The 17,946-nt window shown below is 37.6% G+C and overlaps 1 protein-coding gene across 1 annotated transcript; it reads right to left on the minus strand.

The window, feature by feature from the left end:
- LOC309974360 (fatty acid-binding protein 9-like) lies at positions 1-3,720 on the minus strand (the record flags this gene model as incomplete). Its single annotated transcript, XM_082858989.1, has 4 exons — positions 1-18; positions 1,057-1,158; positions 1,442-1,548; positions 3,645-3,720. 4 exons carry the CDS (start codon positions 3,718-3,720, stop codon positions 1-3), a joined length of 303 nt encoding a protein of 100 aa, XP_082715115.1.
- Positions 3,721-17,946: the final 14,226 nt, after the last annotated feature.

Raw genomic sequence — 17,946 nt, forward strand, 5'->3', positions numbered from 1 at the left:
TTATGCATGGTCAGCCTTCTGCAAAAATAAAAAATAAAAAGCAACGTTGATTTTCAAAATCTGTGATGCCCAAAGTGGGTTCCAATGATTATAATGTATCCCCCTCTGAGGTCACATGAATTTCAACAGAGCACCCTTTGACAGAAAGCATTAACCTAAATGGAATGGGTCCACTAGAGGAAAATCAGTGACTGCAGAATTCAGGTGTACAAAGAATAAAGGGCACTTTGGTGATCTTACAATTACATGAGAGACAAGAAGTTTCTTATCTCACCAATTTATCAGATTGCCCCTAACCCTCAAGATTACACAGGAAACAGGAATAAAGACACAGACTTACTAGAGAATGGACTTGAGGCTATGGGGAGGGGGAAGGGTAAACGGTGACAAAGCGATAAAGAGGCATGGACATATATACACTACCAAACGTAAGGTAGATAGCTAGTGGGAAGCAGCCGCATAGCACAGGGAGATCAGCTCGGTGCTTTGTGACCGCCTGGAGGGGTGGGATAGGGAGGGTGGGAGGGAGGGAGATGCAAGCGGGAAGAGATATGGGAATATATGTATATATATAACTGATTCATTTTGTTGTGAAGCTGAAACTAACATACCATTGTAAAGCAATTATACTCCAATAAAGATGTTAAAAAAATAAATAAATAAATAAATAAAAAAAAAAAAAAAAAAAAAGATTACACAGCTCCAAAACTGCACTTAATTTGGTTTTATTGGGCAAATTTATGTTGAGCAATTTTTTAAAAAATCACTGGCCCTGAGGCACATCTTCTTCAAGTCCCAGTTTCCTGTTAGTGAACAAGTTTTCACTGATGCATACAATTTCTTCATACCTTTTTGTAGATTCCAATGCTGACAATATTATTCATGATATATTCCTAAAAACAAAGAGGGCTCTATTAGAGTTGGTACATGACATGTTAAGTTTGATCTCTCCCTCTTTTCCCAGATCCTCTATTTGAGATACAAGACAATTGAGTAATTTGAAAGGCATGCCTCAAATAGGAGCTTCTAAAAATATTAAATTTAGAGAAAACTCACCACTGCCATTTTTCCATCTACAATTTGTCTTTTGATTGTTGTCTCTTTGCCAAGCCATTTTTGGAACTGAATCATTGAGCCACCATCTAATGTTAGGATTCTCTATAAATGCAGAAAGGAATCAGTCAGAAATAGCAATTCACTACATTCTAATCTACACAAGACTAGACATCTACTTTTTTTTTTTGCTGTACGCGGGCCTCTCACTGTTGTGGCCTCTCCTGTTGCGGAGCACAGGCTCCGAACGCGCAGGCTCAGTGGCCATGGCTCACGGGCCCAGCCGCTCCGCGGCATGTGGGATCTTCCCGGACCAGGGCACGAACCCGTGTCCCCTGCATCAGCAGGCGGACTCCCAACCACTGCGCCACCAGGGAAGCCCGATCTCAGTATTTTTGAAAGAAATTTCAGTTTTGATGTTAACCTTATTCCTGTCGGCGCTAATAGTGATTCTTGGCTTTGTCAACCCAGCAAGGTTCTGGACTGCAGCACTCACTCTTGTAGGAATGAGTGAGAAGAGAATTCAATGAGTAGAGAAAACAAAACACCTTCTTAAGAAGTTTAGGAAGAAGTGCTAACAATCATTTTGGAAAGCAATTTAAAAAGAATGCATCCTTCCCCCATTGAAGTTTTGGATAATACGCCATATTTTCTTCAATGCTCTCTGTGACAGCTGGATTGAGCCAAACCTCCCAATCAGAAGATATGTCTAGTAATTATACGTGACATTTTGAAAGCTAAATTCACTTTCTGAGACTCTTGCACTTCATCTAAAATATATATTTTTATGATGCCTTTCGGTCATATGCTTGGGCTTTACCTCATGAAATATTGCAACAACAGCACAGGGGATGCTATTATCCTCATTTTAGAGATGACTACACTGAGTCCCAGAGAGGTAGAGAGGCATGTTCTAGGTGATGTGTCTGGTAATTAGCAGAGCTGAAATTTAAGCACAGGTTTTCTAATTGTCCAAGAATTTTTGCTTACTTTTCTTCTTAAAAAAAAAAAAAAGAAATGCAATTTTCAAAGTATCTAATCTACTCTCAAAGAATATGACTTATAAAATCCAAACTTCTCTCTTATTTGCATATAAATTTCAGATCTGGCTGAGTAAAGAGAAGGTAGGCAAATTGGACAATTTGGCTGAGAGCCTGGCCCTTTTGTTCAGGTTGGGGACTGTCCATTGTTTAACTTGACTCCTGCAATAAGTGGGCAGAAGGGCTGACTCCCGACTCTTAGTATCGATATAGAACTCGATTTCACATTCATATTGCGGGTGGACAGGATGCCTCTGACTACAGAAAAGCAGTGTCAGACATGGATCACAAAAGAGTGAGGAGTGAGGAGGTTAAAACCCGAGTTCCAACTTTGCCACTTGTTAGCTTGGCCACATTATTTCCCTTTTCCCTCAACTTCAGCTTTCTCAGTAGGAAAATGTAAGTACAGTACTCACCTCATAGGTGTGTTGGAGATTAAATGATAGGACTTAGCATGGTATTGGCACATAGTATGTACTCAGTTGGTTATTCTCTCTTGCACTCTGCTTGAGACCAGCTCCCAGTCAAAACATGGCAATTTTTGCCATCAGCCCCAAGTTTCTTTGATGCCCCAAAATTTATTTAATTATTTATTATTAAAACAAAATTTTTTAACTCAAAACAGGTGAGTCCATGAATCCGTGAAGAGATAGAGAAACATGTTTTTATTACTTTCTGAGAGAGTTTATACTAACGAAAAAGGAACAAATATACATTATGAGCACATTGACTTATTGTGTATTGATCATTTCAACCAGGTTTTAAAAAAAAGTAAGATTAAAAAATTTTTTGACTTTATATGCAGTTTATTATTATAAGAGAGGTTTCTCTTAATTAAATGTTTAAAATTAATTAAATATTAAATAATTACTATTCTTCTAGCATTAGTAAAGAATAGTTTAGTTATTATAGATCTGAGCCATTGTAAATGATGTTTATTCAACTTGAGTAAGAACTAAAGTATGCATAGAGTTTATACTTCTGAGGAAATACCCAATGGTAGGAAATGCCATGAGTAAAAATGTTCTATTTCCCCAATAAAACATTTGGAACTCTTCAAAATAATGTTATTAAAAACCTCCCACATGCATCAGAACTCTTAAAATTAACCAACTAGAAATTTTTTTTGTTGCTATTGCTCTTTTGAAGTTATAACTTAAAGCAAACCTTGAAACAAATTTACTTGATAAATTTAATTATAGATGGGTATTACTGTCTATAATGGGGAGCAGAGAAAAGCTATTTAATGAAATGACCAAGCTAAAAATAAACTCTATCATGAGGGTAAGATGAAGTATTTTCTAAAAGGATAAATTGTTTAAATATATGGATAATAACTAGAAGGAAGCATCTGTGAGCCTAGTATTCCAAAAAGAGATAATTATTACTGGTAATAAAAAAGTAAAAGTAGATACACAAACTTTGTTAACCTCATTTGAATATACCCTAGGATCACAAATGAATGAGAGAATTGTTGGAAAATTCATTGTAAAGTGCAAACCCAACCATATCACAAAATGCATTGCCAGTTTCCAAATCTTGTAATGGTATTTCCCAGTTGTTTCATGTATTCATCAAAGTTTTCACTGGAGACCAGTTTCCAGGTTCCCAAGAAGGGCTCAGTCATGATAGAAAGCTTGCTGAGAAGAGGCGCTCACAATCAAAAGCCAAAGAAACTTAGGCAATCGTGTGACTCTTCTGAAATGGCCAATGGGCAGCAGCAAGACAAAAGATTCTAGGCACCAGCATTGACTCATTTTATTTACCTCTGAATAAAGAAACAGAAAATTAACAGGTTAAGTTGAATTTAAGTCAATGATTATAGCTTCTAGCAAACAGATTTGTAAACTGAGTCACCTGATAAATATTACTTGTGGAATGAAGACAATTTTCAATAGAGATCAGCATTTTGAACTATGAATGCTGAGTCAACTCTGAAGGAATAGCCCCACAAATGTCTAATGAACAACTGACTGAGGTATTTTCCCACCTGATACAAGGACATCCTTGACTGATCTACCCCAGCTGTTTTTTATTTGGACAAGTCACAGTGCCAGAGTACCCTCTTCATTAAAATAATATCTGCCCCTCCCTTCCTTGCAGGGTTGATGAATTGATATTACTTAGTGTAACTGAAATGTCTACAGTTGGCTGGAATGAGTTGTAGGGTATTATTAATATTATCATTGTTGTTAATTAAGAGTAATTGCGGACTGGGAAGAAAAGTAACAATTATCATTGATGATGTTTTGTAATTTAAATCCTAAAAAGGAGGTGGAGCTATGCTTGGAAAATTCATCTGTTAGGCTTACAAAGAAATCCTGATATTAAAATATACCACTTGAAATTGTGAGGGGAAGTTTTAGGGAGAAATATGATATTTTGATATCTGCATTCTAAAAGAAAGACAAAGGCAGCAGATAATTTAAATATCTGTGAAATTACTTCTGAAATCATCTTCTGTAACCCAAGTAATGGAAGTGAACTTTGCAGGTAAGGCCTTTACTAGGAAAGATTGGATTCAGAGGCTATAGATTTATATCACAGCTTTGAACTCCAGTTGTTTTAAAGAAGGCTGGAATATTAGAGTGCCAGGCACCAGAAGAAGAATATTCATACTATTATCTGCCTGGGTCAAATATTCCTTCATGTCAAAGAAATCTTCATTCAAACCATCTCTTTGTTGAAAAAGCATTTTTTAAAAAAAAAAAAAAGGTTGATGTTTTGGCACCCCAAAATTATATCTTAAGTGGGATAAAGAATTTCTTTTGATGAAAACATGTAAAGAAGATATTTATAATGCAATATCTTTATAGGTGAAATAGTTATTAAACTATCTGGAGGGCAAAATAGGGGAAGCAAAAACCTTAGAGTCAGTTTCAGGAAACTGAGACCTGGGCTAAAAATAAGTGCCTTAGCAGTTGAAAGCGAACTCAGAGGTGATGCTCAAATAAAGAGCCAGTGACTAGATCTTGCTTTACTGCTTCTAGATAGGTATGTACTCTGCCTGAAAGAAGGGAGGCATACAAATCTGGGCATGTTTGCCAGTGAGGTGGTGTGACAAATGTCTCCCCTTAGTCTAACCATTTTTGTTCCAATTATTCTGCCTTTCATTGATTCAGAAATCAATCCTGTGGCCCATGAGACAAAAGAGAAAGTCAAATTTCTGGCTTCTATAAAATCCCCTCACCCTTAAGAGAGAGGCAGAGGGACAGTCCCCTCCTTGACAACTTTTGCTTTCTTGTATGACATTTAGAACTGCTGCATCCATTGTGTTACCAACTCAGAAATGAGGCCAAAACTGAGAATGGCAGAGAGGAAAAGTGGGAAGAACACAAGACACTTTATTTCTGGAATCTTTATTGGGAGAATTAATGAATTTCATTATTATTTAAATAATTTTATGTCTGAGTTTTTGTTCCTTGAAGCTTAAACCTTCACAATTGATATGCTCTCATAAATAGCTCCACCTAAATTTGGACTCTTAAAACCCGTTCTATGTATCATGTGATATTGGTCTCGTTCACAGCATCTCCCAGCTCTCTAGATCCAATTCAAACATCACCTCCTCTGTGAAACTGGTTCAGAGCTGGTTGATCCCTATTATGTGATATAATTTTACTTTAATAGAATTATTAATATATTCAGGAACTTTTCTTATAGTATTGCAACGAGTCGTCCTCCAGCTGTCCCTCTAAGCTCTTTTATGAGTACATCAAGCAAAAAAATATTTCTGATTCACTTCTGAATCCCTAAGACCATGCCTGGTATATTGTAGGTGCTCAATAAATGTTTTATGAATGAATGACAAAAGGAATAAACCATGTTTATTTCTTTTTAACCGACAGTTTCCCTCATCACTGATCTTAATCTCTAATAGCAACTAAAGACAAAGTTTTAATACATTATTCTCTCCTGATCTGCTCATATGACAGGTCTTTCATTATGGTCATCAGATGGTACAGGGACTCTCAGACTCCCTTCACCTTTGCTTAGTATTTCATTGTTACCATACATCTCTCTTCTCAACCAAGAAAGTTCTCTCCTAGTCCTGCCACTTCCACCACTAGCCTTTGGCACCTTTTTTGGATTTTTTTTTAAAGCACCATTTCCTGCAGTAAAAAAATTTAAAATAAAATGTACTTAATTGTTAACCCTAGCAAAGGAACCAGAATACAGTAATCTGTTATAGAACAGTTACGCATCTTATTTTCATGACAGTTTAAATGCTTATTTCTCCATTATCTCATTTTTCCATGCTTCTCCAGTATCTCATTTTCTATATTAACTTTCCTTCTTGTGACATTTTAGGGATTAAATACTTTTAAATATATTTCAATTTTAAGATGCTACATTATCCACTGGTGAGGGATACTGATGAAGTTAAATACATACTAGAAGCTACGAAAGTATTCAGAAATATGTCTGCTAATTTACTGCTGTACATAAAATAGCTGGAGCCACACCAGATTTTTTCTGACTTTTTATTGTGGTAGAATATACATCACATAGAATTAACTGTCTTAACCATTTCTAAGTGCACACTCTTAACCATTTCTAAGTGCACACTTCAGCGGCATTAAATACATTCATATTGTTGTGCAACTGTCACCACCACCTCCAGAACTCTTTTCATCTTGCAAAACTGAAGCTCTACCCATTAAACAGTAACTCCCCATTGTCCCCTCCCCTACTTCCTGGCAACCACCATTCTACTTTGTGCCTCCATGACTTTTCCTACTCTAAGTACTTCATACAAGTGGAATCATGCAGTATTTGTTTTTGTGTGTATGTGACTGGCTTAGTTCATCTGGCATAATGTCCTCAAGGTTCATCCATGTTGTAGCAAATCTCAGAATTTTCTTCCTTTTTAACATAATAATATTCTACTGGATAATCAAAAAGTGGTGTTTACATTTTGCTTATAAATTCATCCTTTGATGGACATTTGGATTGCTTCTACAATTTAGCAATAAATGAATAATGCTGCTATGAACATGAGTATACATGTATCTATTTGAGACCCTGCTTTCAATTCTTCTGGGTATATACCCAGAAGTAGAATTCCTGGATCACATGGTAATTCTATTTTTAATTTTTTAAGGAAGTGTCCTTCTGTTTTCCACAGCAGCTGTACCATTTTACCTTCCCACCAACATTCCAATTTCTCCACATCCTCACCAACAAGTTGTTTTTTTTTATAGTCTCTGTCTTAATGGGTGTGAGGTGGTGTCCCATTGTAATTTTGATTCACATAATCACTAATAATTAGCGATTTTCTACATCCTTTCTTGTGCTTCTTTACCATTTATGTATCTTCTTTGGAGAAATGTCTATTCAAGACATTTGCCCTTTTTTTTTTTTTAGATATTTGGGGGTAGGAGTTTATTAATTTATTACTTTTGCTGTGTTGGATCTTCGTTTCTGTGCGAGGGCTTTTTCTATTTGTGGCAAGCGGGGGCCACTCTTCATCGCGGTGCGCAGGCCTCTCACTATCGCGGCCTCTCTTGTTGCGGAGCACAGGCTTCAGACGCGCAGGCTCAGTAGTTGTGGCTCACGGAGCCTAGTTGCTCCGTGGCATGTGGGATCCTCCCAGACCAGGGCTGGAACCCGTGTCCCCTGCATTAGCAGGCAGATTCTCAACCACTGCGCCACCAGGGAAGCCCCATTTTTGAATCAAATTTTTTGTTGTTGAGTTTTAGGAGCTCTCTCTATATTCTGGACATTAATCCTTTATCAGAAGTATGATTTTCAAATATTTTCTCCCATTTTGTGAGTCACCTTTTTACTCTGTTGATAATGTCTTCTGTTGCACAGTTTTAATTTTCCTGAAATCAAATTTGTCTATTTTTTCTTTTGTTGCCTGTGCCTTTGCTGTTATATTCAAGAAATCATTGCCAAGTCCAATGTTGTGAAGCTTCAACCTTACATTTTTTTCTAAGAGTTTTAAGATTTAGTTCTTAGATTTGAGTCATGGATCCATTTGAGTTAACTTTTACATATGGTGTTAAACAAGGCTTCAGCTTCATTCTTTTGCATGTGGATACCCAGTTTTCCCAGCACTATTTGTTGAAAAGCCTGCATTTTATCCATTGAATGGTCTTGGTGCACTTGTCAAAAATCATTTGACTATATATGCAGGAGTTTATTTTTACACTCTCTATTCTATTCCAATTTTCTATAGGTCAGAGTTTATGCCAGTAGCACACTGTTTTGATTATAGTAGCTTTGTAGTAAGATTTGAAATCAGGAAATGTGAGTTCTCCAAATTTGTTCTTCTTTCTCAGGATTGTTTTGGCTCTTCAGAGTCCCTTGATATTCCATATGAATTTTAGAATGGGCTTTCCTATTTCTGCAAGAAACATCGTTGGACTTTTGATAGGGATTGCATTAAATCTGTAGATAGCTTTGAATAGTATTGACATCTTCCAATCTATGAATATGGGATGTCTTTCCATTTATTTATGTCTTTTAAAAATTTCTTTTATAGTTTTCATTGCACAAATCTTCCACTTTCTTGGTTAATTCTTAAGTATTTTATTCTTCTTGATGCTATTGTAAATGGAACTGTTTTCTTAATTAACTTTTTAAATTGTTCATTGTTAATGTATAGAAATGCAACTGATTTTTGTGTGTTGACTTTGTATCTTGCTACTTTGCTGAATTATTTATTGATTCTAACAATATTTTGTAGGGGGACCTTTTTTCATATAAGATCATACTTTCTGTAAATAGAAATAATTTTATTTCTTTCTTTCCAATTTGGATGCCTTTTATTTCTTTGTCTTGTCTAATCACTCTGAATAGTACTTCCATTACTACATTGAATAGAAGTGGCAAGGGTGGACACATTTGCCTTGCTCATTATCATAAAGAAAAAACTTTCAGGTTTCACTATTGAGTATAATGTTCACTGAGGTTTCTCATATATGGCTTCTATTATGTTGAGGAATTTTCCTCCTACGTCTAGTTTATTGAATGTTTCTACATGGAAGAATGTTGAGTTTTGTCAAATGCTTTCTCTGCATCAACTGAGATGATTGTGTGGTTTTTTCTCCCTTCATTCTGTTAATGTAGTATATTACACTGACCAATTTTCATCTGTTGAATCATCCTTGCATTCCATGAATAAATTCCACTTGAGATACTGCTCGTGTCATTTTATTTCAACTTGTAGGACTCTCTTTAGCATTTCTTGTAGAGCAGGTATAGTGGTAACTCCTCATCTTTTGTTTATTTGGGAATATCTTAATTTCTCCCTCATTTTTGAAGGAAAGTTTTACTGGATACAAGATTCTTGGTTGACCATATTTTCTTTTAGCAATTTGAATATATCAGCTCATTGGCTTCTGGCCTCCAAATATTCTGATAAGAAATCTTTGGGCAATCTTATTAAGGATCACTTGTATGGAATGAGTCACGTCTCTCTTGCTACTTTCAAGGTTTTCTCTTTGTCTTTGTCTTTTGAGAGATTGTCTTTCATTGTTTCAGGGTGGGTCTCTTTGGGTTCAGCCTACTTGGAGTTTGTGGAGCTTCTTGGATATAAACATTCATGTTTTTTATCAAATTTGGGAAAATTTTAGACATTATTTCTTCAAATATTCTCTTTGCCTCTTGGTCTCTCTCTTGTCCTTCTGGGACTCCCACAATGCATATGTGGGTCCTTTTGATGGTGCCTTTCATGTTCCTTAGGTTCTGATAACTTTTCTTCAGTCTTTTCTTCTTTCTGTTTGTCATTTGATAATTTCCATTGTCCTACCTTCAAGTTCACTTGTTCTTTCTTCTTGTTCAAATCTGCCTTTGAGTACCTCTAGTGAAATTTTCATTTCAGTTGTTCTTTTCAACTCCCGAATTTCCTTTTGGCTTCTTTTTTGGTTTTCTATCTACTGATATTTCCATTTTCTTCATACACTGTTTTCTTGCTTTCTCCATATTTTCCTTTAGTTAGTTCTTAGAGCATCTTTCAGACAGCTGTTTTAGTCTTTGACTAGTAAATCCACCATCAGGTCTTTCTCAGGGACATTTTCTGTTGGTTTAATTTTTTCTTTGAATGGGCTAAACTCTCCTGTTTCTTTCTATGTCTTGTGATTGTTTTGCTGTTGAAAGCTGGAAATTTGAATTTAATAATGTGGTAACTCTGGAAATTAGATTCTCCTCCTGCTCCTTTGCTGCTTTTTGCTTTTGTTTTCTGATTGCTGTAGTCTGACTCTGTGCCAGGGATCATGTTAAGGTATAAACTTAAGGTCTTCTCATGTCCTTTCTGAGCCTGTGGCTTTCCCTTGGCATGCATAGTGACTTTCTAATATCCTCTGTATATGAAATTGCTTTTGAATGTCCTAGTCTTTAATTATGGCTCCTCAAAGAGGAACAAGTGAAAAATGAAGGGAAGGGGAAGGTGCTGGCCATTTAAATTTCCTGGAAATCACTTCAGTGGGAGGGGGGAGGCTTGCAACAATGGGAGGAGGTACACAAAGGTGACGCCACCTCTTTATCTGCACTTCTGCAATCAGAAGCAGCAATCAGCAATTAGAACGCACATTCCTGATATTTGGAGGATAGAGTCTACATTGCCCACACTCTCTCATGCAATATATGTGCAAGCTCCTCCAGTAATATATGCACAGCTGTCAGCAAAGGGGCTGAGATGTGGAGGATAGGTAGTGGATACTGTGCTAACAGCCACAATTGACTGGATTTAACCACATTTACCCTCTAACATCTTTCCCTGGAAGATGTAAGCCTTTGATAGACTCCTGAGTTCCAAAATACATGAGAGAGATTCTGCTAGTCCAATTGTTTCCTTGGTAGAAAGACAAATTCCTAGTGCTTCATACTCCACCATCTTCCCAGAATCACAGTTTTTATAAAATATATGAAGGTTTTCATTTTCACATGAATTGATGCCCCATCTCTTTTACATTCCTTATTACTTATCAATAAATTTTTATTGTCAATCTTCATATAGATATAGTAGTTAACATTCATAATTTCTGGTTTCAGCTATTGGGGGTATGGTTACTTTTAATTTTTATATCATTTCAAAGTTACAGAAAAATTTGCAAGAACAGCACAAATATTTTCCATAAACTCTCAGATTCTCTAATTACCAACATTCTAACACGTTTGCCTTCCTTTACATATATATATATATATATATATACTTTTTTAATAACTTGGGAGTAAGTTGCAGAAATGTTGCCCCACTACTCCCCAAATAAAAGCCTTACCTATGTTACCACAGAACATCCATCAAAATCAGGAAATCAACACCAATAACAATATCATTATTAAATCCATACTCCACTCACACCTTAGCAATTGTCCCAACAGTGTTTCCTGTTGCTACAAGAAGAAAAGACTTATTTTTCCTTTTTTCTTTCTGGTCCATGAAACTGTCCATGATCATGCATTGCATTCAACTGTCATGTCTCTTTCATCTCCTTCAAATGGAAATATATCTTTAGCTCTTCCTTGTCTTTCATGATTTTGACATGTTTGAAGAATATAGTCTGGCTACTTTATAGAATAATCCTCAGTTGGGGTAAAGTGATGTTTCTTCATGATTCATTTGAGGTTATACATTTTTGGTAAGAATATTCCAGCAATGATGCTGTGTTCTTCTCATTGTGTCATATCAGAACACACATGATGTTAATTTTCACAATTACTGATGATGATGTTAACTTTTATTACTTAGGTAAGATGGTATTTGCCAAGTCATTCCACTGTAAAATTTATTAATAAGCAACTAATTAATTTTATGGTTCTCTTTCATGACCCAGTTCAAATATATCCTCTATGTTGAAAACATTCCTGACTACTCCAGCACACACTGACTACTCTGCTTGCCCCTGGCTTCCTTCCAATCCATAGATTATACCACATAGTTTATCATATAATTCATGTCCTCCCCTATATTGTGTCTTTATTCATTCCACTAAAATTTATCAAGTGATTACCATATTCGTAGGCACAGTGTTAGATGTTAGATATATACATAAGTGTCCTGAGGCTGTGTCAACCTAGTGATGGAAAAGATGAGAAATCAGAATGTGGTAATATCATGTTATAGTAAGAACACACACCTTTTTTCTGTGGTCAAGGGGAGGAAGGGTTTAACTCTTCTTAGATTTGGGGAATGAGGGGTGAGGGAGGAGGAGAAACTATCAGAACAATTTTCCCAGGTGATGTGATGATGTTCATGCTATTTCTTTACTACATTGAGGGCATGAACATGAGCCGTTACTCTTTCCGTGTTCCAGACCACACCTAGCACAGGGAAGAGCGTTCATTCACTTATTCAAGAATTGTTTACTGAGCTCTGAATCTCTTGTTTACTGTGCCAGGGTCTGGGGACACAGCTGAAAATATGACAGAGTCCTTGTCTTTGAGATCTCTTTCTGAGAAGTATCCATTTGATCCTGTCTCTCTTCCTTTAAGAGTAGAATTTCCTGTATGCTTCTGCATGTATGTTGATAGAAGCAATGTCAGTGAAAAATTATGTGAGCTTCAAAGAGGTCCCAGGGAGGAAAAATCAGAGAACTGATATTGTAGATATGTCTTGTTGCTGCAGCCTTGGTTTTATGGTAAAAATATAGAAAACAAGAAATTGACTTATCCAGCAAATTTACATTGGACTGAATCTTCTTACTCTATGCTTCCACATCAACAGAAAAATAAGAATTAAACTTGAATAGTACATTTTGAAAAATAAATAAATTCACAAATACACATACATAGAAGTGGCACCTGAAACAACTTTTTAAAGGATTAGCACAGAGGCACATTTAAGGTATAGGGAAGGCTTAGAAAGAAGGGAGAGGAGAGTTTTAGGCAGGAAGGAGCAGACTAATTCACACACACTGAAAAAAATACCTAAAAACAAATATTAGAGGCAAGAAAGAGTATGAAAAATTTTTGGTATGATTGAAGCAAAGAATGTGTAGAGAACAAGAGCAATGATAAAACTAGAAAGTTAGATAAGAAAAGGCAAGCATAAGACATATTTACATGCCATGTTAAGGAGATTGGAACTTCTGTGGATGAAATGCGAGCCATGTAAGGGTTTTAATCATTAAGTGTTCAGGTCAAATTTTCATTGTGTAACTATCATTCATGAAGTCTACAGGGCTTGGAAAAGAGAGGAGAGGACAGAGACTGAAAGAAGGAGATTTATTAGTAATTAAGGAAAAAAATGATAGTGCTGTTGGTGATGGGAATGAGAAAAGCAAGCATTAAAAATTTTTAAGTTAATACAATCAACATGGTTTTTTAAATTTAATTTATTTTTTATAGAAGTACAGTTGAATTACAGTGTTTTGTTAATTAATGATGTGTACAGCAAAGTGACTCAGGTATACATATATATATTCTTTTCCATATTCTTTTCCATTATGGCTTATCTCAGGATATTGAATATAGTTCCCTGTGCTATACAGTAGGACCTTGCTGTTTCTCCATTCTATATATACCAGTTTGCATCTGCTAATCCCAAATTCACAATCCAACCCTCTCCCACCCTCCTCCCCACTTGCCAACTGCCGCTTCTGAGGTGCTGGAAGCAAAAGCAAACTACTGTACATGATCCCTGCACTCCAGCCCGACCCACTGATCCATCCCTACCCTCACCCCACTTAAAGGACCAACTGGCTGCCCCCACCCCGGGGAGCCAGCAAGAGCATCTGTTACTTGTTTTCATTCCCTCGTGCTGCATCATGAGTCCCAGTAAAGCCTGGCCTGAATTTCTCATCTGGCCTCTTATTAATTTCTATTGATTAAGGAGTCCAGTAACTCAGGTTGGTAACAAGCAACAGCAGCTTGAACAAAATGGAACTTTATTTCTCATGTAAAAGTCCAAACAGGGTGTTGGTACTCTGTGGAGAGCAGCAGCAAGTGTGCCCCATCCGGTCTTTTTTTAAAAATTTATTTTATTTATTTATATTTTATTTATGGGTGTGTTGGGTCTTTGTTGGTGCACGCGGTCTTTCTCTAGTTGCAGCGAATGGGGGCTACTCTTCATTGCGGTGAGCGGGCTTCTCATTGCGGTGGCTTCTCTTGTTGTGGAGCACAGGCTCTAGGCGCACAGGCTTCAGTACTTCTGGCATGAGGGCTCAACAGTTGTGGCTCGCAGGCTCTAGAGCTCAGGCTCAGTAGTTGCGGCACATGGGCTTAGTTGCTCTGCAGCCTGTGGGATCTTCCCGGACCAGGGCTCAAACCCGTGTCCCCTGCACTGGCAGGTGGATTCTTAACCACTGCGCCACCAGGGAAGTACCCCCATCTAGTCTTTATGGAGGTGCTCTGGGGCTTCTGTCCTTTTGTCGCTCAGTGCTGGTTTGCATTGTGGGTGGTGGCGAGGCTGGACAAAGTGCCCAGAGACAACTTCAATTCCAGCTGAAAATTAGTGGCAGGAGCTGCAGGAATTGAAGAACATGAATGGCAGTTGCCAGTCATGGCAGAGCATGGTGTGGCTTCTGGTCTCACACAATCACAGGGGCCTTGATTCCTTCTACTCCTCACCACAGGCTCAGGGGCAGGCATTCAGCTCTCTTGGTACTACAGTCCCTCTTGAAAGATTTCCTTAGTGAACAATAGTCATTTCAGATTCTGATCATCTACCTGTTTAATGAGTCTGAAATGCTTTGCAAGCCAATTGTTCTTCTAGAGGGCAGCAGTGGCTCTACTGCCCAGTCGGGACAAAGAGGAAAGGTCTCGACGAGTCTCAAGACATCCCTCCCCCAACCCAAATTGCTTCCAGACATGACCTTTCTTATTGGTTCTCTCTCCTATGACCTTGAAATGAGAGAAGAAAGCAACTTTATTCCAGAAAATTCAGAGGCAAACGAAGGTTACAGGTGTCCCACCCAAGACCCTGACCTGGAAGGCCAGAGCAGATCCCATATTTATATAAGGAATTAGTAGAGTCCTGTCAGTCCCAAATTAGCTTAAGGCTTTGGCTTTGACATGAATGCCAGTCAACACAACCCATGTGATCTGAAGGGTTTTAAGAAGCAAGTTTGTTCCCACATTTGGAACAGAAACTAAAGTAGGACCAAACAGTCTTTGTGAAAGCTGGGCTAACCCAGTTTTCCTGTAGCTCCAGGCCTCTGGGGTTTTATCCAAGCTGCTCAAAAATGCATTCCAATATACAGTAGGTGCAGACAAATACTGTTTGATTCCACTTATATGAGGTACCTAGAATAGTCAAATTCATAGAATCAGAAAGTACATTGGTAGATGCCAGGGGCAGGGGGGTGTGGTGAGGGGGTGGAAAGGGGGAATGGGGAGTTAGTGTTTAATGGGGACAGAGTTTCAGTTTAGGAAGGTGGAAAATTTGGGAGATGGATGATGGTGAGAGTTGGGGGACAATGTGAATGTACTTAGTGTCACTGAGCTGTACAGTTAAATGTGGTTAAAATAGTATGTTTTATATTATATGACTTTTACTACAATAAAAACAACATTAAAAATAAAAAAGGAAATGCACACTTTCCATTTCCTTCCAAACATACATTGCAAGGGTTACAGAACCCAGATCAGAACTATAACATACGCTGCACGATCTACAACAGGGCTGGTTGACTCAACCTGCAGAGGAATGCCAAGCAGGAGGCCCTGTACATGTGAGAAGGCTGCACAGGCAGTGCGATAGCAACATTCCAGGGAGTCGGAGCCGTCCACGAGAGCACCTTGGGACTAGCCCGTGCTTCACCCTGCCCCCAACTCATTTGCCCTATGAAGCTCTTGGGTCCCTGCCAGACAGAAGCTCAGACTGCTCTGCACCTCCCACCTTCCCCTGCTCAGCACTCCCTCTGAGTCCAAAGCAGTTCACCCCGAAGTGGAAATCCAGGGCCACCACACTGTTACATCCCCGCTTCCAATCTGTGTAGGATGTTCCATCACTGTCAAGGAGCTACCATGCCTTCCTCACTGCTTTGCTGCTGACATTCTTGTCACCCAGTTCCTGTGCCTGCAACAGCCCTGCTTCTCCCCATTCAGCAGCCCATCCTCCTTGCTCTGCTAGTGCTTTGATGGAAGGTTAGGGAGGAGGGTGTCCAATTGTCCAAAGCTGTGGCTGCAGATACAAAGCCTTCTCTTTTCAGATCCTGGGATACTTTCTTCCTTCTTTTGTCTCCTGGGAGTTTTCTATAACCTTCAAAGCTGTGCCCTGACGCTGGCCTTTGGGTGTGGCCTGTGGTAGGTGGTGTCCCCGGCATCAGCAAAGGCCTTGACTCAACATGATTTTTTAAACAACATAAATGTTGTAAAGTGAGGAAGAAGCCATATTGGAGGATGATTTTAAGATTTGTGGAATAGGCAATTAGATAATACATCCTGATAATCACTGAGATATGGAAAGTAGAATAAATTTAGTTATTAGGAGTAGATGGAAGGGGGAAGTGAAAGTTTAGTGTGGGACATGTTGTGTTGAGGTGCCTGGGACATCCTCTTGGACGTCTTCAACTATTTTCTTCTTTCTAACTTTCCTTTCTCCTTGAATGATCTCATCACCATTTATGAATTAAGTTACCACTTGAATATTGATGGCTCCTAGATCTATATCCCAGCCAGGATCACCCTCTTGAATATCAAATTCCTATGTCTATTCCCTACTTAGTTTTATAGACTTAAACTTTGAACTCAGTTTTCTCATCTGTAAACAGGAATACCAAATCCTCATCATAGGATTATTTTGATAATAAATTAAGTAGAACATGCAAAGTGCATGGACCATAGTAAGTGCTTAATAAATATTGGTTTACCAAGAATTTTCCTAATCAGTTCCTACAAATCTTCTCTTTTTGAATTCTCCAATTCTTGAGTAAAGCCAAAGTGAGAGTCTAACTCTATGTTTTTGAAAAGGAAGTAAATAATTGTAATCAGGAACTTAATTTACCTCTTCTGGTTTCTCCGTATCTTGGTATTACACATACAGTTGGTATTCAGAAAATAATAAACTTACTTTTAAAGGAAGCATCACAAACAGAATTATATCAACTACAGGACACACTTTAAAAGATTTTGGCTTACTATAAAAGGTAAGTACGTGGTTTGGAAATTTCAGTCTGTGTACATGGAACTCCAATGATCTGTAGAGGTGCTTTGAAGTTCCACAAAGTACAGAAGAAACAAATCTCACACACACCCACCCACACTCACACACACACACACACACAAATGAACACACACCCCTACCTGGGAGGCTTTATTATCATTTTTGTTTGTTTTATATATTGGAATTCCATGGAGATTTTATTTGAATAGAAAGTTCCAGAACATAGTCAATATCTTATTTGAATAAAAAGTTCCACTGATAAGAATAAAAGAAAAATTTGGAAATGACTACAGGAACATTTGCATCATTACAAGCCTGTCACTTCTTTTCTGGAATAAACATTATGGGATTATTTGGACTTAATTCTTGAGAGATTCCAGGGATAGCTTGGTTTACTAATAATTTTTCAGATTAAAACTTATAGCCTAGAAATCTTTTTCTACCCTCTGCATTGCTACTACACTTGTCTCTGTCTTAATGCTCTAGGACAGATATATGTGAAATGACAGTACTTGGGCCAGCTGACTGTGGACAATTTCACTACATTTAAAACTACCTTAGGTCTCTGAGAAATTATTACTTGACTGTAGTTATGTTAAAGAAGGACTTCATATTCAGTAATAGCACATATTTATCATTTTCTACCTAAGACAATGGAAAGTTCACTATTATTTTTTTCATCTTGGATTATTATTTTAAAAATCATGTACTAGAAACAAAGCAATAATACAATTTTCTATTTCCTTCACTAAATTATAAGTAAGAAATTATCTAGCACAATGAATAAATCATTACACAGCC

The sequence above is a fragment of the Leucopleurus acutus genome (assembly GCF_964270905.1).
Source record: "Leucopleurus acutus genome assembly, chromosome: 17".
Lineage (NCBI taxonomy): Eukaryota > Metazoa > Chordata > Mammalia > Artiodactyla > Delphinidae > Leucopleurus > Leucopleurus acutus.